The 24,625-nt window shown below is 40.9% G+C and overlaps 1 protein-coding gene and 1 long non-coding RNA gene across 3 annotated transcripts in view; one reads left to right on the plus strand and one right to left on the minus strand.

The window, feature by feature from the left end:
* The window catches only part of LOC109322949, a 22,232-nt gene extending 7,486 nt beyond the window's left edge, over positions 1-14,746 (plus strand). The window contains exons 2-3 of the long non-coding RNA XR_002104515.1: positions 7,554-7,564; positions 14,736-14,746. This is a non-coding gene — a long non-coding RNA (uncharacterized LOC109322949). The remainder of the gene's footprint in view (positions 1-7,553; positions 7,565-14,735) is intronic.
* Positions 1-24,173, minus strand: part of FAM171B (family with sequence similarity 171 member B) — a 46,674-nt gene extending 22,501 nt beyond the window's left edge. The window contains exons 1-2 of one of the 2 annotated variants that reach the window (XM_019554249.1): positions 24,062-24,173; positions 20,409-20,507 (exon numbers count right to left, since the gene is read on the minus strand). In XM_019554249.1, coding sequence (XP_019409794.1) covers positions 20,409-20,507; positions 24,062-24,158 — 196 coding nt within the window. In that variant the 5' untranslated portion in view covers positions 24,159-24,173. Of the gene's footprint in view, positions 1-20,408; positions 20,670-24,061 lie in introns of those variants that run through there. The other variant, XM_019554248.1, reaches the window with a different exon arrangement.
* Positions 24,174-24,625: the final 452 nt, after the last annotated feature.

The raw sequence follows: 24,625 nt of genomic DNA on the forward strand, positions 1-24,625 counted from the left end.
TTGGATGCTTATCTTGCTGGGATCCTATGACCCCAGCTGACTTTCTGCCCTTTAGGCAGGGGGCTGGACTTGATGTTCTTCCGAGGTCCCTTCCAGCCCTAATGTCTATGAAATCTATGAAATGACCCGGCCGGGAGCGCTCCAAGCCATGTTACTGCTGCCCACATGGATAAGGAGCATAGGGTAGTAGTCAGTGGGCTGGAGGAGCTTAGGGATCTTCTCCGCAATGTCTCGGATTCGGGCTCCCGGGAAGCAACAGAATTCCCTGGCTAAGGGGTTGGGGAGGCAGATTGTCCCCTCGGTCCCCCTCAGGATGAAGTCTCCCATGACAAACACTTTACGTTTCGTCTTAGGGAGAGTGAGGGCGGTAGCTACAGTTAAGCTTGTGTTGCCTGCAGGATCTGGCAGCTTAGCAGACTCTGCTGGGGCTGAAGATAACTGTAATACTTAAAGACAACTGTAATAATCCTTTTTTCACGTTACCATGGCCCCCTCTACATGAGCAGGTAAAGGCACAATGAGAACTAATGCACAGTTCACAAAATTGTGTCTCCCGTCATGCCACATATGCATGGCAGGATGTATGGCTGTGGAATAGCACATTAGGTCCCATTGCTCCTTTTTTCCCGGTGCAGGGGAAGCCCAATCCTAGGCTCCCCCTGCAGCAGCAAGAAGCAAGCTCTTATGGCAGAGAGCCTCATGCTGTTCAGGGTCTTCCAGCTGTGGGAGCACCCCATGGACCCCTGTGGCTGGGGGATTGCCACAGGGGAGATCTCCCCACACCGGGGTGCAGGGAGACCCCCCCAGGGCTGGAGAATCACTGCACTCCCAGAACAGGGGGATCACCCCTATGGTGATCCTCCAGCCTTGGGGGTTTTATCCTACCCCTCATGGTGGGAAGGCACCTGCAGCAATCCTCCAGCTTCAGGGGTTTTCCCGCACCCCAGAGCCATAGGAATCATGGCAGATGCGATCCTCAGAGTCCAGGGATTTCATGTATCCCTGGACTCTGGGGATCCTGGCTACCACAATCTCTAAGGCTTGCGGGTGTTTGAAACCCCCATACCCTGGGGATTGTGGTTGCTGCAATCCTTAGGGCTTGAGGTTTTTTCACTGGGCATGGTGCACCCCTACAGCTGGGAGCCCCATCAACCAATGGGGCTCCCAGCCAGAGAGAAATACCCTGCTACACAGGCAAATTAAAGCTTTGATAGCAACCAGCTATAAAGTTAGTACGCATCTTTTGAGGTATAACTCTATAGCTGGCTGGAGATTTTTATGGTGTGATAGCTGGTCTCCAGTTAATTGTACGATACCTGTAACATGTAGAGGGGGGCTATTTTACCACTATTACATAGTTATACCAGAGAAAGCAAAGTGTTCATGTAATTTACAAAAATGTATTAAGTGATGTTGTGTAACTTTATAAGAAAACACAAGATGATTTCACGCACCTCTGAGCCCTGGGGATCACAACTGCTATACTTCCCACATCCTGAAGGTTTCATATACCTCGGAGCCTTGGGAATCATAGCAACCTTGATCCTCAGGACAAAGGGGTTTCAGGCTGGGCACGGTACACTCTTGTGGCTGGGAGGTGCACTCCTGTGGCTGTGACCCTGCTACACATACAAATTAAAACTGGATAGCAACTAGCTTTGAAGTCAGTACACATTTTCAAGGTCTAAATCTATAGCTATAGCTTTTTACTTTGCACATGTAGCTGGTCTTAAGTAACTGCACAATTAGGAAGTTAATTGTGCAATATCTGTAACATGTAAGGGAGACCTACATCACCTGCAGCTTAATTTTTGGCTTGCGGTGACAACAGATCCTCAAACTCCAAAAGAAGCAGGGTAAGATGAAGACCTACTGTTAGAATCTGCAGACCTGCCTGAGAAAGAATGTATTCATGTAAGTGTAAGAATTTATCTAGAATGAGTACCTGTATCTGTAGGAAAATGGACAATGAGTTAGTCACAATCTATTGCTCCCCATCAGATTTTTATCCTGTCAGTCAAGTCAAATTCTCACTTCTCTATAAGCAGTTGCTATATTGTATTTTTCTGCTTTTTAAATGCTGCTAATTAGAGGATTTGACATTCCCTTGTGATACTCACAGTATCTTGCAGACATTATAATTATAGTGACTGTGCAGTGTGCTGTGAATTGAGGGAACATTGGTAATATCTCCATGCAACACTTATTCTCAAGATGTTTAGCATTACTTTAATTAATCTTGCATCCTGGATTCCAAATAAGCTATTAAGGAACCTCTGCATAGGCAGCTGGAATGCAGTAGTGGAGGGAATACCATGCTAGCATCAACTCAAATGAATACTTTATGAATAATAAAATTCTTTCATCACTACAGATTGGAATATTTATAGACTTTCATCAAGGTGGACTTTGAATAACCCCATCTTCCAAGTATTTTGGTTGTGGAGAAGACTGAATTAATTAAAACAACATTAACATGCTTGTATAAAGAACAGTTGTCTTATTGTTTAACAATATCATGTGTGTTTTTTTAAGCAGCAGAAAATGTTTTTTTACACAAAGAAAAATATAGCTATCAACTGCTAAACAACATATTTGAAGGTATTAAATCAACGTAACTGTTTTCTTTAGTATAAGAAATATTGTATTTGTACGTTTACAATTATTTCTACCACTAAACATAATTTGCTAATCAGTGCCTTTGAATTTAATTAAATAGTTTAATGAATAAACTGCAGACATTTGAGTGACACACGCTTTTTAAGCATGTAATTCTTTACATTTGTTACAGCACACATAATAGGTCAATCAGAGTGAAGAGGTATAACAAAAGCTGCCTTGGATCAGTCTAGTGTTAATTATCATAAACACAAAAATGATGCAACAGCCACCCATGAGTCAATAATACATGTTGTTGAACGTTTTCTCCAGCATTCTAAGAAGTAAATGCATGTACATAATTGAGTGGTACCTAAATTAGGAATCAGTATTCTTAAACATACTTATTAAACTCAAGAAACAGCTGAGTATATCCATACACAAGAAAACATTTATTTTATAGAAGATTTTCTCTAGCAGCTTTAAAGCATCCACTAAAGTTCAATTTAGTTATAGGGTATGTCTTTTGCCCTGTTCACAATGTATGTAGTAAAAAGGAACCATATACACAATGGAGTTTGAATAACTGATTATTATATAAAACATACCATACAATGTATACACTGCTTCCATGGCAGTTGGATTCTGAAAAAAGAGATAAAGACGACCACTAGAGGTCTCACTATTTATAGCTGTGATTCTCTACCAGGATGCCAGGAGGTATGAAGAGATAACCAAGGTAGGAAGAGATAAGCAGATAAGCACAGACAGACTTAATTCCTTCCTGGTACCTCTGCAAGATTGGAAACACACTAATAAATAAATTAGTTTTTGTAAGTGGAGTTCCATTCAATTCACAGAAGTTATGAAGGGGTGCTTTGAGCATACTGATGGGTGCCTTGAGTCCAGTGAGGGGTGCTTCGAGGCTAAAATGTTTGAGAACCACTGATTTACAGATTTCCTACAGTGGAAAAGAAGTGGTCCAGGAAACTACAAGTCTTTTATTCTGACCTCAGTAGCACGCAAGGCTTTTAAATAACTGCTAAAAGAAAGAATAATTAAAAATATGGAGACAATAGAAAATGGAATAATACAATATGCATTTACCAAAGTTAGATCATGCCACACTAACTGGATTGATACCTTTCTTTGAAAAGACAGCTGATTTTTAGATTTGTTGAAGGAAATACAGTAGAGATCAAAAGATTCCAAGCAGTTCCATAACACATTTATCTCCCATCTCCCAATTATATTCCTCTCATTTAGTTTACTGCATTAATAAAGTCTAACCCATTCCTGGACTATAGCACCCCTGCTGAACCCACAAATAACACAAATATAACACATCAGACTTCAGTAAATGATTCAGTAAGGATCCATATATAAAATCAAGCTAAACAAGATAAGAGATCAGTAGAACTGCAGTGTAGATAAGGAATTAGTTGTAGTTCATTCATTAGGCAAAATGAATAGACCTAATTTTGAAAGGGGAGGCATTGTAGTGGAGGTATGTTACTACAAGTGTTAGAAGACATTGTCAATACAGAGGAAGATGAACATGCTGTAAGAGACTGGAGTAAGAAAAGAAAAAGAAAAGAAAACCACAGAGCTGGAAGAGACTTGAAGGCCAACCGCAAGCACAAGTGCAGGATGCGCTACTTTTATGTGTTTTCCAAATGCAAATGCCTATCCAACCTCTTCTTGAAAACTGCCAATGAAGGAAATGCCGCACTTCCCTGAACAGCTTTTCCCCCACTGTCTAGCTAGCACAAAGAGTGGCAGTGAAGATGTGACTGTATACACTTCAACCTGAGCTAATAAGCCCTCTAGGAACCCAGGGAATGCAGTCCAGTTGCTAACTTACATTTAGCAGGCCAGACCATCTTGGCTTAATTTAAGATTATTGCCCATGCTCAACTAAAGTTAGCACAGCTCTGCCTGTGCAAACTACACAACCCACAAATGGCTTTCTGGACACAGCATTAGAGAAGCAACACGTCTCAGAGGGTTTTAAATTGTAGTATTTCCCCCAGGAACTCTGTTACTCTGGCAATGAGAACAAAAACAAGCCCTCCAGAATTCAGTACATCTTAGCAAAAGCCTTCCTCCAAAGAACCCACATTAAATCAACACTAATGCTTCTCCTGAAGAAAAAAAGGTCTTTACTCGAACTGCCAAGGTATAACTAAATCTTTGACTAGAGTTTATGATGATAGGTACTTCAGAAATACAGAGATAAAGTATCTTATCTGTAAGTCATATCCTACCGTTCTTGTCATTAATCTCTCTTACGGATCACTTATCCTTCATCCCTTACATGTTGCTTAATCTATCTCGTTTCTTTATATTTCTTAATTTTGCTACCAGTAATGAAGCTACACCGGTTGCCATTCAATTGTGGGAGGCTGAGCACAGACCTGCTTGCCAGCATTTTAACTGATGTGACATCTAACACAATCCTGCCTAAAATGTCCACACAGTTCATTTTCTGTAGCTATCTCACACCTAGCAGCCATTGACCTGCAGCAGCACTATATGAATTGTCAAAGAATTTTAAAAGAAGTCTGATCACCACAGGTTCACATTTTAATACAATATTCTTTCTATTCTTATTTTCACTTTCCTTTTCTTTGATCTCAGATTAATCTGACACCTAACTACCTGTGAAAGAGGGAGAGGGGAGTAGAAGGGGTGGGGAGGAAATTCCTGTCTGCACTAACCAAAGTGCTAAATTGTTTTAAATGCGAATATGCTTATGGAATAAGAGCTGCAACAAGATGAACATGGTCAAATAAAAAACTATGCAAAATGCAGAAAGAAACAAACAGAGCTGGAATAATTACTAATATAATTACATAAAGATGATTTGGTTTCTCTTTTTTAATACCACAGATTTGTGTTTTGCTATTCAACATCTCTTCAGAAAGAAATGTTTGAAAAAAAAAAAAATCACATTTACATTCTCGAAGGAAACTTTCTTGTTCTCCAAATATAAATATGCTTTAAAGTCCAGCTGTTATCCTGAACATTGTTTCTGTATTCATAAGGTTGCTATGAAATACAATTCTGGACACCAGGTTTTCTCCCTTTAAGCCTTATTTGGTGGTAAATCCAGACATTTTCCTAGCTCTGGGTTTTATTTTACTCAGTGGAGTCCACAGGCATATCCAAGACTTTCTAAAGGAGGTGCAGCACACTGCCCCTTATACTATGAGACAAGGTGTGGCTGGAGCCAGCTGTGGATACTGGAGGACTGGACAGGAGCAAGTGGAGGAAGAAAAAACCCATCCACTGCCGTTGCTATCCCTGGCTGAGTCTGGCACTCCATGTAGCTGTAGCCCACAGCTGGGGTGGGGCAGAAGCTGAGGACAGTGATGGTAGAAAGGGGGTACAACTGTGCTCCTGCAGTGCCTGCCAGTATTCCCCGCTGGCAAAAGGCACCTGCATACTACCACTGTTACCTGCCAAGCCCAGCACATTACACAGCTGCTCCCTGCAGCCCACGGCTGGAGTGGAACAGAAGTGACTCTAGGGCTGCCCCCCATGCCCAAGTCAGCCAGGGACAGTGGCGGTAGTATAGGGTGGGTTCCTTCTAGCACCAGCCAGTGACAGACACCGGGGGGGCAGGAAAAAGCAGGTGCAGTAAGTGGAAATCTGCCCTCCCCTGCCAAGGGGCAGGGGTGGTTCTGGTGCACCCAGATCAAATATGGACAGTGGCAGTGGAGGTTGGAGGAAGGGTGCAATGACACTGCCACAACCCCCTGGATCTACCCCTGATGGAGTCAGGTCCTTCAAAGAAACCTAAATTTCACAAAGTAATGCAATTGTTCAAAAGCTGTTTGTTTTTGTTTTTTAAGTGGGTATGTTCTATTTTAGCAAAATTATGTTCGAACAACAGCTGTGATCATAACTTGATTCAAGCATTCAAAATTTTGCAATATCTGCAAAAAGAAACCATGTCTTCTCATTTTTTTTTTTCCTTTCTCCTCTTCCCAGATTTCCCTCAGTAAAACAGAAACTGGGAACTTTTACATGAAATGTTTACTACAGAGATGCCTAATTACCTCTGCAGTAAGTGTCTTGGCATCTCCATATTAGGATGGAGTAAACTAATTTACTTTGCTGCAGGACAATACTTCTCTGTAGAAGTACTATCCTGTGGTGGAGTTATTTACTCTGCATCAACACAAGTGTAAACAGTGATGGGGCTGGCTGGGGAACATCGGTTTTTTAGTGCTGGGGCAGTTTTCAGGCTAGCCCCACACTAGAGCACCCTAGTGCCCCAGCAAGCCCCTCTGCAGCACATTGATCCAGGTCGGAGCAGCCCCAGGCTGGCAGGCTGACCCCTACAGCCTCTTGCCAGGCACGGCTGCTCCAAACCGGCTCAATGTGCTGCAGTCCTGGGTGCACAATTCAGCCACAGCGCCCGAAGCAATAAATGCTGGCACAATATGTGCTGGAATTTATTGCTGCATGCTAACTGTATCGGTAGATGCACCCACTGTCGACTTACTATACAGTCAATTTAAAGAAGAGGGTAAAAATGCAATTTAGGTTCCACACAAGCACGTTTGCCTTACCCATTTTGTCAATCATATTTCTATCTTTAAATACATTTTTCTCTTGCCTTGTAATGTATAAAGACCTACTCAAAATAGGGGAAAACCATACAGCCAACAAAATGCAGCCAAATGCACAAAATAACATGAAAGAATATTTCTCTCTCTAACCTAATTTCTTTTGGCTATAGCCATCCTGGGAGTCATTCCTAATGACAATAGATAAGAAATTTCAGACATAAGTATGATTTTGTGTGGCAGCATATGTTCATGTTTTTCAAGAAAGACTGCATACTCAAGCACTCTGAAATACTGTAGTAAGGGCATTACATAAGGACAAAGTGAGAAAAATATAACATTACTAATATTTTGGCTCTTTCACAGGTTTGTGTAAAGTGATGGAAGGTGTGCTCCTCAGCAGCACATTAGCCTTATTCAAGGCTAATTCAAGACTTTTATCACCTCTTACTTCCTTGAAAAATGGAGGGGTTTTTTGCTTTGCTTTTTTACATCTCTCTCAATATTCTTAATGGAAGGGTAAAGAAGAAAGGATAAACATGGCCAATGTACACTGAAACATATACAGGTCTAATACACTGGAGTGATTACTGAATCACAGGTCTCCAGTATGAATGGATTACTCCTGTCACAGTGCTATTACAGCAAGGGCCTGAAAGAGTAATTACCTGATCAATTATTCTCCCATGTAAATACTTCTTCACCTAAGGATATAAATACTGATGTCCTTACAACCACTGGTAGTTTGATTGTTACAGTTGGTCACAGATGTTCTTTGACAAAAAACAAACAACAAAAACAGCTTTTCACAAATATCGCAGAGAAAATTTTCCTATTTACTTTAACCAGCTCTAGTAATGATATTGTTAACGTTATACTCTTTCTAGTTGTAAGCAAATTCAATTAGTGCTGAAAATCATTATAATACATAATGTAGATATCTTTTTCTATGTGCTATTAAGACATGTGTATCTCTCCTTAGTTGGGAACATTATGCAGATTAAAAATGTCACTATTTTTCTGCACAAAAAATAGAAGGTGCCTAAAAGACTATCTGTTTTCAGTTTACCTTAAAGAATATTGCAGTTATTTTTAAGACAGCCTTGCATTTCTGTAATTCGCAGAGACGTTCACATAAGGACTTCATTTCAAGCCTTGGGTGAGAATGCAGGGCCATGAACTACAAGTGTGTTGTATTATGAACAATAAAATGGGCTGAATAATATTACAAAATTATGAAGTACTGCAGGATAATCATGTTATAACACTGAAGCTTTAGAAAATAAATACCATCACCCAACTTAATAAGCTTTCATGTTTATTTTGGGTGACCACAAATATATGTCATGAATCCACACAGGTAGGCTATATCTTGATACTAAATGGATTTGACAAAACTATAATTAGAAAAATAAATTCTTAGCTATCTTGATTGTCATCGTTTTAAAAGAAACAAGATATCTCTCTTGGCAGGTCTACTAGAAATGCCAGTGTTTTGGCATTTAACCACTTTCTTGTGGACTATGTAAACTATTTAACGACCTTCTTCTAGACCATCACAAAAAATGCAATTAACATTAATTGATGGGTAAAAACAGCTAAGACTGGTATGTTCTATCATATTTTTGTTTTTCAAAATATTTTTATCATAGCTAATAAAATATGGAGATTATTCCTTGCATTTGTATGAGCAGCAGCAATTTAAAAAAAACCCAAACAAACAAACATTATTTGGGCTTCTCAGTATTTTTCTGACTGACCATTTCAAATGCCTTGCACAAGCAGACAGAAGTAGTTAACTGTGTTAGTCTGAACTCAGGTAAAAGGCAGGGTGGAGCTGAACCTTACAAACTAAATCAGACATATCTGATGTATATCTGATTGGTCTATGGTGCAAATCTACCCTGCCTTCTTTTTAACTATGAGATAATAAGCAAGCAGTCACAATGTAAAGCAAGAATGACTATTCTACAATCCTACTCACATAATCATAACCTAACAGAGTAAATGTATGATTTTTTTACATTCAGTCTGCAGCTACTACTCATCTCCCTGGATTTTCCTTGAGGCAAATTAGTTATATCAGCTATATACCTGACTCAGCAGAGAAAACATAAAATGCTGGAGTAACTGTTGGGAAGGATATGGCCATGGATATGCAAATGAAAACTTCAAATAGACACACACATTATTTATTTAGCAGAATATTATGGAGCTGTGCCAAGTAAAGAACACAACTTCCATTTTTGCTTCCACTTCAAAGCAATAACTATTATCAATGGATTAAATAAAAAAAAAAAACACTGGGATTTATACAAAATTGATGTTTTTACTGTGTCTGTGCAGTTTGCTTATATTTCTAATGACACTGCCTCCAATTCCTGAACAGCTGTTGCCTGTATTCTCTGCTGCTCATATCAATGCATATCAACACTTGGGAGATGGTTACATTATGGTTCAACATATTCCGGGATGAGGATAATCAGTCTCAGTTGTCACTTGGAAAAAAAATCTGTTGCGGAAGGAAAACAAAAAGAAGAATATACGAGCCAATTATGGTTTCATACAGGGATCTCTAGCAGGTATTTCTCAAATCAGACACCAGAAAAACAGATTTTGCATTAAAGCCCTCATAGAGTTACTACCATAAGATTTTATATCTGAAGAAAGAGGGGAAAATTCTGTGTTACTCACAAGAGTGATATTTGTCAACAGAAAATGTGGGAAAAACTAGAAAAGCTTCTTGGATGAAAAGACATTTATCTCAAATTTTGAAATTTGGAGAACGGAGGGAAGGTAATATTTATCCAAGTAAATGGTTATGTTTAGAATACTGCCAAGGTCACTAGACCCAGACTGACTGCTTATGTCCTGGCAACATCTAGACGGACATTTGCATTTTTCCAGGACTTAACTGTATTTGGGCAAAACCAGGGAACATGTGAGAAAACAAAAAGAAAAAAAGTCATGCATTTGAAAGGCTATCATACCTCTAGTACTCTCAGATGTGGTCGGGAGGGGGAGAAAAGCGACTCCAAACTAACAGGTGGCATTTCAACAGGAACAAGAGTTTAACTCAGGCTTGTCCAACGTGCGGCCTGCCAAGCCATTTTCTGTGGCCCACGGTGCTGCGACAGGAACTCCTTGTCCCTCCCTCAGCCGCTTCCTAATGGCTGCTGAAGGGCTGAGGAAGGGGCAAGGTTCCCACATGCACCGCATCAGCTTGATGTTGCCAACACAGTACAGCTCCTCCCCTCCCCCCTCATTTCACTGTGTTCTTTCCTCGCCCCACCCCGCCCTCCCTTCCTCATTTACATGCCAGCTCCTCCCCTCTCCCACACTGCAGGGTTTCTGTTCCTAGTCCCGCCCCTCCCTTCCTCATTTGCATGCCGGCCCTGCCCTGTGCCAGTCCCCACCGGCCACATGGGCTGGAAAAGGTCGCATTGCAGCAGGTGGGCGGGCACAGGGGGCGTGGATGGATGCTGCAGCTGGGCCCACAGGAGATGATGCTGCTGTGGCTGTTGGGGCGGGAAGCCGGCACCGCTCCCACCTCCATACCTGCAGACATTGCGCTAGGGGTGGTGAGTCGTGGGCCCTGGGGAGGGAGGGACCCCTGCTGCTTGGGCTCGGGCTGCCCCAGGGGAGAGGGAGCAGGGGGATGTCCCTGCACAACCTACACCCCCCTGCAGAGCCCCCACATGTCCCCTGGCTGCTGAGCCCAGGTGTCCAGGTGTGGGAACATCCTCAAGGCCACCCTGGTGGCAGGGAGGACATGTTGGGGTCAGGCAGCACCCCTTGACCCCTGTGCCCCCAGGCTGCAGCCGGACTGGACAGGCCATGTGAGCACCCACTCCTACCGGCCCACTGGGTGATAAAAAGTTCATGATCCGGCACCACATTCAAAAAGGTTGGACACCCCTGGTCTAACTGGAGCGGAATCTCTCTTTCTTGGTTGCTGTGGCTCAACTTGGCATTGGTAACTGTTATGTTTTTAAGCTGCAGTAGGCAAGGAGCAAGTAACATGTTTCTGCAGGAGCTAAGCATCCCTTTGCTAGATATTACTTCCAGTACCCTACAGCTCCCTGCTAGTGGTCCATGGCTCCAGTAGCACCTTTTTGCCTCAGACCCAGGCAGCCACCCTTATAAATTCTAGTACCACTGACTGACTGGCCAGTAGAACAAATGGAACAATAGGACTCCTAAATGCACCTAGCTTAGGAGAGATGTGGCAAGTAAGGCTGTAATACCACTCTGATTTGAGACCCAAACTATGACATTTTTCACTATTTCAAGTTGTGACGTTTTCCCCCTACACCTAGCAAAATAGATGAACAATGCTAACTGTTAACTTAAATGGAACTGTAAGAGAGCCTTGGTTTCAAACAAGCAAATACATTCTAGGCATATAAAGTTTCCTCCATGCAGTGTTTTATGCAGTGGAGGGAATGGGAGGTAAGATTAACATATTAAGTATTTCATCTCTTAAGAGGCTTTTTCCTCATCTTTGCTTAGAAAAAAAATATCCTAGTTGAAAATGCAAAGCTGACTTAAAACTGTTTACAGAAGATTACCACCCTATTGGGAAGATGAAAGCACCATGCTGTGAGATTTCTTTGGTTTTAACTGAATGACCAATCATTGTTTTTTCATGCTTCACAATTGTGGTAGTTCTGTTCAATCTAATTAGATATATGAAAGGTGCACTGACCTGTAAAGAGGAAATTAGATGTTCTAAGAATATCAGGACTTGCCATGCATTAGCAACACAGCATGTATAGTAATCATGCAGGGCTGTCAAACAGGAAGTTAACTTAGTCAATATGCAGGCCTGTGTCCATGACAGAGCTTTTTTTTTAAAAAAAAGAAGTCCCCAAAGGAATAAAATTTTTCCCCCCCCATATAATAGAGAGTAGCAAAATAAGCATATTTGAAAAAGAACCTATTAATACCTTCAAATATTTAAACATGCGCGCACACACACACACACACCATATTCTTGAAGGTGAACTGTGACAGCAACTAATTGACAAGAAGCTGATTTAATACTGCAGTAAGCCTCTTGCTACATTGCACTGCCATTCAGCTGTTACTCTCCATTTTTTAGTTCAGTACAATGCGCTGATACCCTACAGATTTCATTGCTTTGCACAGTACATTAAAATGACATAATAAGTGACCCTTAAAATCTAATTAAATTAATTTATAGTTATGTTCTGACAGTGATTACCAAATACAGGGATAAGCTCTCTTTAACCAATTTCCAATTTGCTTTTCACAGATATTAAGTTACCTGCAAATCCAACTGAAAAGACTAACCTAGATTATAGCCATTTGTTAAATTCTTTTACTATTGCATGCTATTAATATAAAAGCTCTATTTTGTGCAAGAATATCCTGCTTTTCCAGAAGTCTAAAATATGACATAAGTGACCTCAAAGTAATTTTATTACAGTATTTTATTTCAGAAAAAAAACCAAAATTATTTGTGAGTTCTGCACATTTTAACTGGTATCACTGGCATTGAATTATGTTGCTAATGGAAGCCCACATATCTCCTCATATCATACAAATAATTATTTATATTCTTAATAGCAAATCTGATTCAAAAGCTAAAATAGAAATCATTGGTCAAAGAAAGATTTTAATAAGTTAATTTTCAAAGTAAAAAGTAACACACTAACTATATGGAAATAAATTGTTTTGGTTTTATTTAATTTTTTTTTTTTTTTAATAGATAATGCTTAGAAAGCCATAGAAAAATGAAAAACTCCAATGTAAAATATTTTATATTAGTCAATTTTAGCTTTCAATTTATATCACTACCATTTACTATCTAATATAAAAAGCCATAAAGTTACTTTCAGGCATCTAAAATAATCAAAAGGAGAAAAAGAAAGGATATAATCTATAACTAATTTGTTTGTAGACGGCAACTACAGAAATTCAATGAACTTTAACAAAAAAAACCCAAACGAAAAACCAACTTCTTTAGAATTTAAAACCCAGAATGAACAGTTGTTATGGCATACACAGCATTCTATAATATGTAAAAATGCAAATGCTAACATGAGTAGAAGTGTTGTCTTGCACTATTAAAAAAAAAAATGTCTAAAAAAAAAAAAATCAACCAGGATAGCACCCACATACATGACAATTTCTGACCTGGGGAACTGCATAGGAGACCTAATATTTTAACTCAGTTGCTGACTCAGTTATGGCTACAGTTTGTGTTAGAACTGGCCACTCTCTCCAGCCTAGTTGATTATCAGAGGGACACTGGAAACTGGGGGCATATAGCAGCTTCAACAGCAGAGCGTGGGGAGTGCCTTCAGCCCCTGTTATGTGCCTTGCGTACCCCATGCTAGAGCTGGAGCACAAGGTGATTAGGAAGCTCCAACTCCAGTTCCAGCATGGGGCATGTGGCTGGGGCTGCTGTGGGGCTGCTGCTGCCACCCCATGCTCTATTTTGGAACTGGAGCTGCCACTGCCATGACATGCTCCAGATTTGAGCTGGAGCTGCCACTGCTGTCATTTTCTTGTGCTCCAGGCTGGATCCAGCCCACAACACAATGTGAGCTTGACATCCCTGGTGTAGAATCTCACTCTTAAGTATTAGGCACAAATACAGTACCATGCTTTCCATTACCCCTTTCAGTGAGGAATGAGCAATGCTTGAAATAACTTTATATATTGTGAAAGAAAAAGAAGTCACTGATGGGAAATTTGACTTTAACATGCCTGTGCTGTTCTCCTAGTGTTCAACTATGAAGAAGCTGGAGTGACATTACATAGTATAGATCTACTTTATTTTGGCTGTGTAAAGTACATGAAGTACAAACTGATACTATGAGAATATTTTTATTGAAGTAAGCAGCTTCCAAAACCGATCAGCACACTTTGCCCCAGTTGAATCTGAATGATCCATTCTGCAGTGATGCCACAATCTTCACGGTACAGTCTTTGTAATCTAATGGTATTTTGAGCTCATTTTAAATGCAGGATGATCCACACTTCCATTCAAAATGTTTTAGGGGTTTGCAAATGAAAAAAGGGTTGAAAACCACTTCTCTAGAGGAACAGGATACAGAGCAGTGTTCCTGGAAAACTGGTAGAAACAATCCTAATAATACAAAAAAGAATTGTTCAGCACATGGATGAACACGAGTTGCTGGGAAGAAATCAACGTGCATTTGTCAAAGGAAAAATCAAGCCTCACCAGCCTACTAGAGTTCTTTAAGGGTGTCAATCTGCTGTGGATTGGGACCATCCAGTGATACAGTACATCTGGACTTCCAAAAAGCCTCTGACAAAGTCCCCCATCAGAGGCTTTTAACTAGTCATGAGATTACATGGAATGTCCACTCATGGATTAGAAATTGGCTCAAAGATAGAAAGCAAAGAGTGAGTATAAATGATCAGTTTTCAGGATGGAAAGAAGTAAATAGTGGAGTCCACCAGGGATCCATGTTGCAACCAGTGCTGTTTAACATAGAAATGACCTGGGAAAAGTAGCAAGTAGGGAGGTGGCCAAATTTGCTGGTGACATAAAATTATTTGAAGTGGTAAAGATCAAGGAGGACTAAGGGACAACAGAAGGATCTGGCATGACTAACCAAATGGACACCTACATTGAATTTCATCTGCCATGTAGTTAAGTGGGAAGTGATGCACCTGGGTAGAAATAATCCCAACTATACCTATGCTGATGCGCTCTACATTAGCTGTTATCACACAGAAAAGAGATCTGGGTGTCACTGTGGACAGTTTGCTAAAAACATCGGCTCAGCTGCCATCAAATTGACAAAGTTTTAGAGACTTAAGGGAAGCAGAATGGAAAGTGTCACAATGTCCCTTTATAAATGCATGGTGCATCCATACCTTGAATACTGTGCCCAGTTCTGGTTCCCTCACCTCAAAAGGATATAGAGAAGGACAACAAGGATGATCAGCAGTATGAAGGGCTTCTATATGAGAAGAGACTAAAGAAGCTAAGCCTCTTCAAAGAAAGAGACACACCAGGGGGGAGGGAGAGGGACATGATAAGGGTTTACAAAATACTACACGGTGAAGAGAAAAAAATAGGGATTTATTATTTACTTATCGCACAATACAAGAACTAGGGGCCAAAAAATGAAAGTAGCAGATCGTACATTTAAAATTAACAAAAGAAAGGGTTTTTTCCACACACTGTGCAATTAAAATGTGGAACTCACTGCTACCAGAGGTTGTGGAAGGTGACAGTTTACACAAATTAGAAAATGGATTGGACAAATACTTGGAGGAAACGGACATCAGTAATTATTGAGCATGGGAGTTAAAGATACAGCCTCTAAATTAGAACTTCCTAGACCTTAAATGTTGGAGGTTGCAAGTGAGAGAGGAACAGTGGGGGCAGGGAAAGGAGGGGGGAAACCCTGGTCATACTCAATTCACCCTCTGCTAGAGGACACTGAACAAGACTCTCTGGTCTGACCCAGTAAATGGTAATTCTTATGTTCTTTGCATCAATGCCAAAATATTTCCTCAGATACAGTTCTTAAAACATAGTATTCACTTCAAACAACAATCTGGTCAGAGCACAAGGGGAATTGTTGAAGAATAGCTTTGTTTCCAGCAATCCAATTTCCACTGGGGTCAATGACATAACTCCCATTTACTTTTGAGAGGCAAGGATTTGGCTTTGAAGAGAGCAACAGTGCCTTTTGTAGCAGTAGTAAATGGCCTCCTTGCCAAGAAGGCTTACAGCCTACTGGGCTGTATTAGTAGGAACAGTGCCAGCAGGTCAAGGGAAGTAATTATTCCACTCTATTCTGCACTGGTAAGGCCACACCTGAAGTACTGTCCAGTATTGCATCCCCATCCCACAGCCACCACACACAGAAAGGACGTAGACAAATTGGAGAGAGTCCAGCAGAGGTCAACAAAAATGGTGAGGGGGCTGGGAGACAGCTGAGGGAACTGGGCTTATTTAGTCTGCAGAAAAGACGACTTAGAGGGGATTTAATAGCAGACAAACTACCTGAAGGGGGTTCGAAAGAGGATGAAGCTAGACTGTTCTCAGTGATGACAGATGACAGAACAAGAAGCAACGGTCTCACGTTGCAACAAGGGAAGTTTAGATTGGATATTAGGAAAAACTCTCACTAGGAGGGTGGTGAAGCACTGGAATGGGTTACTTAGAGACATGGTAGAAGCTCCATCCTTGGATTTTTTCAAAATCCAGTTAGACAAAGCGTTGGTTGGGATGATTTAGTTGAGGACAGTCCTGCTTTGAACAGGGGGTTGGACTAGATGACCTCCTGAGGTTACAAGATGGATAGTTAGCGTGCTACACATGGAAAAATGTAATTGTCAAAGACCAGGCCAGATGCTGTTTTGCCTAATAAAATGTTGCTTCTCCATAAGTATGCTGCCTCAAAATACTATGTGGCTAATCCAAGCATAACTGGACAGAAAATGTAACTCAGAACAATGTATAACATTTTTAATCATACTTCTTCATGACTTGTGGAGATTTGAGAGCCAGCATACTCAAAAGGTAAAAAAAAAATAGAACTATTAAAACAAAATTTATCTTCTTTCAATTCTATGCAGCATTCAGAGCAATTAATCAAGTTTAATATTTCTGTGGGGATGTGTCTCCAAATTCCTGAAGAGACAGCACTGTCCAGCAGGGACTCCACAGCAGCAATAAGATTTCACTAAACAGCCCAAAAATTCTTCTAAGTACTAAGGATAATATGTTCAATAATTTTTAAAAATTCTGAGTCAGCATCAAGACAACTTCATCCAATGGTCCATCAGCTCCTATACAGCACTAGAAGGCACTTTAAGAAATGTTCTTAATTAAGAAGCACATAAAACTCTGGCAGTTGTCAGTGCTCCACTTAACACAAACTTTAAAAAGTTCCAACTTTCAGAACTCTTTTTCCCCAAAAAATATTCCTCCCCCACACTGCACCCTATATATTTCAGTCTCTGGGCTTGAAAATACCTGAGATTCACATTATCAATAACAAAAGATCCCAGAGTGAATACAACATTAAATGTACTACAGGGACTTCTGCTACTACTCCCACAACCAAACTTGCACAGTTTATACAGCAAAAAGCAACTCAGGTAAATAATTTACACTTTCAAGCCTTAAATTCCTACCAGATGGATGGTCTTAAAGCAGCTGTCTTCAGAAACAGGATATTTCTTTGCAAAAGATGCAAACAATAGCATACAGGAGAGGCAATTTTTGAACCATTCATTTTAAACAGTAAATCTCATCCTTGCTTTCATTTCTTCCTATTCATCTTCACTGATTCCTTCTTACACTTTCTCTATGTCTTTCTGGTCCTTAGCTTAGAACAACTCCCTCCACCCTTGTCTGCCAACTAGCCTCAGGCTTCAGTTTATCCTGATCTTCTGGGGCAACTTTACATGTGTTCTGGGGTAAGGGTGGGGGGACACTTTAATGCACTGCACTGTCTTGTGTATTCAGCTTCCTGCACTTCTTAACAGAAGTGAGGCCACTTTAACTTAAGCTCATTCAGCTCAATCAAGTCTGTATGATAATTAGCACAGATTGGAGCAGGAGCCCGTAGAGTTGACTTTAGAAAAGCGGCCCTGAACAAACTCAGGGAACTGGGAGGCAAATTTGAGGGAAAAAAAGGAGTCAAGGAGAGCTGGTCGTACCCAAGAAGGTAATATTAAGGATACAGCCACAGACTGGCCTAATTAAGCAGTGAACTCTTCAGCTAGTTGAAACTCAAAAAGAATCCTACAAAAAGTGGAAACTTGCCCATATTATTAGGGAAGAATACAAAAGTATTGCATAGGCATGTAAGGAAAAAAAATCAGGAAAGCCAAGACATGAACTGAGATGTAGCTGGAGCAAAGGGCATAGAAGGAATCTGCAGTTATTTCAGAAAGACCTAGGAAAGCGTAAGCCCCTTGCTGAACACACATGGTAATCTAGAAATGGATGAAGAAGAGAAGGCTGACGTATTAATGCCGTTTTTACTTCAGCCTTCAAAAATAAGATAAGCTATCAGGCAATGAGTAAAGTTAACAGCAAGGATAGGAAAGGAGATAAGCAGCCTAGCATAGTTGAAAACCAGGTGAGTGGTTACTTAAAGAAGCTAGATGCATTCTAGAGTACTCAAGGAACTGGCTGGTAGGGCTGTGTGAAGTTTTGCTGAGTGTTTCATTTCAAAGCTGTTTCAACAAGTTTCGAGCGCGAAGCAGAGACCTCAAAATGAAACAAAAAGCTTTGGAAAGGCTTTGAAACAAAATGAGGGCACTCAAAACATTTCAAAAGTTTCAAAACGTTTCAAGTGTCAAAGCAGCTTGGTGGCGGGAAGCAGGGGAGAGCCAGAGCTGTGCTCCAAGCAGCTCTGCAACCCCAGGGAGCTAATCCCAGCGGTGGCAAAGCAGAGTGCAGCCCTGGTTTTCCTTGCCTCCTGCCGTCAGGCTGAGGTCTGTGGGGCTGGAGGAGCCAACTGGAGCTCTGCCTGCCTCCTGCTGCTGGGCTGCACTTCGATCGGCTTCACAGCCCCACGGAGCTCAGTCTGGAGACACGAGGCAGAACACAGCCCTGGCTCTGCCTGCATCCCACTGCCAGGCTGTGCACTGTGGGTCTACAGAGCCCCTGGAGGTCAGCCCACCAGCAGGAGACAGAGCACAGTCCTAGTTCTGCTCATCTCCCATCGCCAGGCTGCACTCCATGTGGCTAATGGAGCCAATCAGACCGCAGCCCAGTGGCGGAAGGCAAGCAGCGCCAGGGCTGTGCTCCACCTCCCGCCACTGGGCCAAACTCCATGGGGCTACAGAGGTGCTTGGAACGCATCCCCGGTTCTTCTCTGCCTCCCACCACCAGGCTGGCTGACAGGAGGCTGCCATTGCTGCCTGGGGCTAGCAGCATTAGTCTTCTCTGGCACTGGGTGCAGGCTGTGCCCAGCGCCAGTTCCAGGCAGCAGCAGCAGCCTCCTGTCATCCTGCATGCAGCTTTGGGGGCCCGTGCAGATCCGGGGCTCCCAGGAAGAGTCCAGCACAGCCCTCCTGGGGTGCAGGCTCCCAGATCTGCATGCCGGATGAAGGGAGGCTGCCACTGCCAGCAAGTGTCATGAGCTTTGCTTTTTCCAGTTTGAGGTGCGGTTTCCAAGACACCTCTGCACCTATCTCCTTGAAACCGGGCAGGCTCCATGCCCTCAGAAGGAGCTACCATCCCTGCAATTTTCATCCAAATTAGGCACAAAACGTCAAAGTTTTAAGCATTTTCAGGATTCCCCATTATAATCTATGGGTGAAACATTGAAACGTGTTGAAACAGCGAAACAAAATGGAACAGCACTTCAAAAATTAGACAAAATGACAAAACGAAATACCGCCCCTTCAAAACAGCAAAATGGACATTAAAACAAAATGATGATGTCTTGCACAGCCCTACTGGTTAGTAATTTCAGTCTTACTGGCTTTGAGACCTCTGAGACCTCATGGAGGTCAGGTGAGGCCCCAAATGACTAGGAAAGCCAGATGTAATAATGATCATCTTTAAGAAAAGGAAACATGAGAACACAGGAGGTTTTCATTAATAAGCTAAGGAAATGCAGTCTAAACAGAATTTCTGTTAGGTGGGTAGGTGAATCATCATGTTCAAAATAAGTAGTCAATGACTATGTATTTAACTGGGAAAAGGTATCTATCTACCTAGTGAGGTTCCCCAGGTTCTGTCCTGGGTTTAGAAAGTCTTAACCAGGGTGCTGAGGCTGAAGTGCTGCAAGATCTCCTGGTGCCATGAGGTGCGAGGAGATAAGTGCAGACTCAGGGTTATTTCTGCCTAGTTGCTGCCTGGCCCCGCCTGCCCAACCCCTCTGCAAGGAAGTAAGCAATGTAATAAATCCCGTTTTTTTTTAAATGTGGTGCTGCTGTATGCAAAAGTTATGGCAGAGTGCCTCAAGTCAAATACAGGGCGCCTCTAGTCTAAAAGCAAGGCTTTCCCAAGAAGAAAAGCTATTTAATAACTGGGCTTATTTACTGCAGAGAAGAGAAGACCAAGAAGCAATGATCTTAAATTGCAGTGAGGGAAATTATATTGGATATTAGGAAGAACTTTCCCACCATGAGGGTGGCTAAGCACTGGACTAGATTACACAGAAAGGCAGTGGAATCTCCATCCTTGGAAGATTTTAAGAGCAGGTAGCAATGCAGCTAGCATTTCTGTAGGGTGGTTTAGATAGAACTTACCTTGAACAGAGTGTTGGACAAAATGACTTCCTGAGGCCCCTTCCAAACCTTCTTTATGATTCCCAAGATATCTATGTCCTTCTTTCCATGTTGCTCTGCTCTGCATTTGTAATAGATTATGAACCCACAAGGAAAGAATCTTGTTTTCTAAAGCAGTAGGCATATTTATGGAAGTACACAAATTAATCACTGCAAATTCAGCAAAGTAAATGAAACTCAATAAATGCAGTGTCAATTATAAACTAGGAACCCATCACAAAATAAACCAGACAGTTCTACAAATAACTGTTAGATCCAAAACAAAATCCAGGGTCCTGAAAGGAACTGGTGCTAGTGGGTGACATTCTGTCATCTGGTTCAGTAAAGAACCAAAGTCCCAATCTTGGTCCCACCAGGAGGAAAAGATGAAATATTATGATATATAATGTAGAACTATTGGGATCCAAGACCTCTTTTCTTTAAGCTGCATAGAAATTCCTGCCTTGTTCAGAATATATTTTAATTACAATATAAGGATTCCAAATAAAAGCTATTTTTCATTTATCCATATCTTAGCTATAATTTTATAAATGTTTTAATGCAAGGAAAATGTTCTTAGGCATACAGTGTGGCATAACTGAAGTGAGGAAAATACTGGTTTATCCAATAATTTTACATAAAATGCATGTAGCAGACAAAAATATTGTGGGTTCATAATTCAACTTGATTAGAAAAAGGACAATGACTTATGATCACTTCTGAAGAGAAAAAAAATCTTTAGAAAACTATATAGCACTGAATTTGCTGACATTTCTGCAGTCTAAAAAACACAGCATACACAAATGTCAAGGTTAAAGGTATCATCACAGGGGTGCCCAAATTCCCATCTCTTTGCCCTACCTTTTATTTTTATTTATTTACAGTGATGGAGATAGCTTATAGAAATTATTTACCTATACCGCAGAGATCTTGACCATTATTTAAAAATAGATGTCTAAAACAATGCCCTTAAATTCCATAGTGACAATTAAATAAGTGACCTGTTTTTCATAGCACTGACTACCCAACAGTACCTGCTAGGTCAATGACAGCATTTGGCTGCTCGTTTAAGACAGATGAATTAGGAGCTTAACCTTAGACTTATATTGAAGCTTCTTAGCCTTTTGTTTCTAAGCTCTTCTTCCAATATTTTTAGCAGTAAAACTAATGTCGACAAATTCATCCATGATTCCAGAGGAAGTCTTACCTTAATCAGGACTTAATGTGGCTCATCGACACTGGGGAATTCATTTTGATAACTAAAAGCATTATCACTAGCTTGTCAAATGTGTGCTAGTGAAATGGTTTATAATACTTCCAATTACATATTCCACAAACAGGCCAACTACTCCATATCCCTACCTAGTTTTAAGCCAGGGCGTTCCATCATGAATATATAAACAACCTTTCAGCACTTACAGTCATTTTACTGTTCTAGAAATAAGTCAGAAGAAGGCCTAACTTCCAAAATATGCACTGAAATAATCTTAGATAAATAGCTTTGAACAGAAAAAGACTAGGGAGGCTTGATGCATAAAATTAACGGCTCCTCAGAACTATGCTAGAAGCAATATAACTTCCTATATGCAAAAATAATGTAAAATGTTATAGAATAGCTAAACACCCTGGACCTCTGGATTTAAATGATCTATCTGTTTTTAGTAAGTTACAGACATATTGATTGCTTAGGCACATTAACATTTCACCTGCCATACATCACAAATCATAAATTTGAGAAATGGACAGAACACATATATTATTTATTACAGAACCTTGCCTTTACCCAATGGCTTGGTAATCTAGTTGTCAGTAGCGAGACTTTCAATTAAACCCTCAGTCCAAATGTTCAGTAAAACACAAGCAGAAGATTCATTCTAGAAACTCTGGTGAAATTAAGGCCCTAATACCTCACTGACTTCAATTAGCTCCCTCGCACTTGCAAAATTAAACAAATAAGTTGCAAGTATTTTCAACCTTGTCAACCAAATCATACTGTACCCTCTATTATTTGCTCTAAATTCAAGATGAAACACAATGTATAAACGGCTGACTGGCAATTCACAACACAGAATGAAGTAGACTGTTATTATTAATAGTAATCTTAACATATAGATAACTTAGTGGTAAGTGACCCAGGTACTTCCCTGCTATTAAAGTAACTGCAGCATCCATTGCAGAATATACAATACCTTTACATTAATAAATATTTGCTGAAGTTTAGGATCTGGAACTCCACACCCCAACTGTAGCAGCAGCAACTGGAGGACTGAGTCCCACACCATTATCAATCATAGACTTCGAGTTCCTCTGAAAGGTAGGATGAACCTCCCCACCACTCTCCAGAGTTCACCATCCCATGCCTAGCCCCCATACCCACCTCCAGAAGGGCAGAGGAACAACGAGCTCCTGCAGCACTCTGGACAGGGAGCTGACCACCAGAGAGCTGAAGGGGATAGGTGAGGAATGCAAGAAGCTTGGTGGTCTAGGCTCCCTGGAGGCTGCCTCCCTCCAAACAGCACTGGGAAAAGAGATCAATGCCTCCCATGGCAAAAACCCCAAGGAGAAGGGAGACCCTTCCATTCGACTCTTCCTCACCCATATGCTGCTAGGTGCAGGGACTCTCAACTTTCACAACTGGGCTGTACCCGCTGTAGCAACAACTCCAGGGCGAAAGGTGCCCCCTCTAAATCTGCACCCAGGGAGGGTGCTCACCCTCCCTAGTTAAGGAGGGTAAACTACCGCATCAGGGTTTTTCCCAGGGTTCAAAATGTTCTAGTTACACTTCTGTCCTTATATGAGAAATATGCTTACTGACAGCACTGACACATTTTAGGTCACATGAGGAAAAAAAAAATGAAGTGATATATGCTACTGCAGGGGTGGGCAATTATTTTGGGCAGAGGGCCGCTTACTGAGTTTTGGCAAGCCATCGAGGGCCGTGACAGGAAGCCTAGGGCAGATAAATATTAATTTATGAAATTTTTTAGGGGCCCTGTGGGCTGGATAGAATGGCCTGGCAGGCCGCATCTGGGCCGCATTTGGCCACCCCGTACTACTGTAAGAATTAGCTCTACTACAGCATTAATACATAGACCTTCTTCAGTACACTCCCTACATGACTTTTTTAAATACAGTAATTCCAGAGATATTACGAAATATGACTAGCTAAATTTCAAAAATTGCTAGCAGCTACAGTATATGGTTACTAGAAACTTTACAAAACAACCTAATTTGGTCTTTAATGTTTTATCTTATATCAACAGGAAATCTGTTAATTCATTAATTCATGTTAATATCGAGTGCTTTCTCGAGGAGAAATAAGAGTTAAGCATCATTTGAACGGCCATCATTTGAATCATCTGACCCTAGCACTCTTTCCTGCCTAGGCAGGGGGTCAGACTCAATAATCTGTTGAGGTCCCTTCCAACCCTAACTAACATCTATGAATCTATGAATGTGTGTCAAGTTCAATAGGCAGGTTCCTTCTGTAAAACAGGAGTTCATTTTTTAAAGGGTATGCAATTTTTTTCTTACGTCCTTAACATAAAAGAAAGAAACCTTTTTCCCTGTGATATTTCAAAGGATTTTGGTGAGCCCCAAAGCAAGCTCCCATTTGCTGTTCTCTGTTCATGTGCCTAGATTACTGTCTCTCCAGTTCTTTGCTTTGCTTCTGCTGTGTGACAGGTAAACACCTCCTTGAAGGGCCTGAGACAGACGTTCAGAGACGTACATGAGAATGTTACCATGCCACTCCCTCTGGTAAGAAGTACAACAATCATTCAACCAAGTAAGGACACAACTCTTCTAGTATTGCTTAATTCACAAAGGAAAACACACAGATTAAAAATTTAGAGGAAAACCTTCCCTTACAGATATAAAATTCTTATGAACTAGGTAGCATAATATTTACAGATATATGCGATTTTCAGGATGACATTCTGTAGAAAGCTTTTTGTACATGTGTATTGTCATAGTTTTGTGTTACATGATTACATACCATTTTTCCTTGCCTCATTCAAGTCACAAAATAAAAACTTGATTAAAATTGTATATGCTTGGGGTATAGAATATATATTCAAGTTATCAGAATTGTTATTAGTGTTATATTTCATATATGCATCTTCACTTCATATACTGCAAACATTAGAGAGACTTTAGTAAATTCTAGGTGCATCACAGTGAAGTTACGCCTAGTTGAG

This window comes from Crocodylus porosus, unplaced genomic scaffold, assembly GCF_001723895.1.
Source record: "Crocodylus porosus isolate Cpor-Errol unplaced genomic scaffold, CroPor_comp1, whole genome shotgun sequence".
NCBI classification, from domain to species: domain Eukaryota; kingdom Metazoa; phylum Chordata; order Crocodylia; family Crocodylidae; genus Crocodylus; species Crocodylus porosus.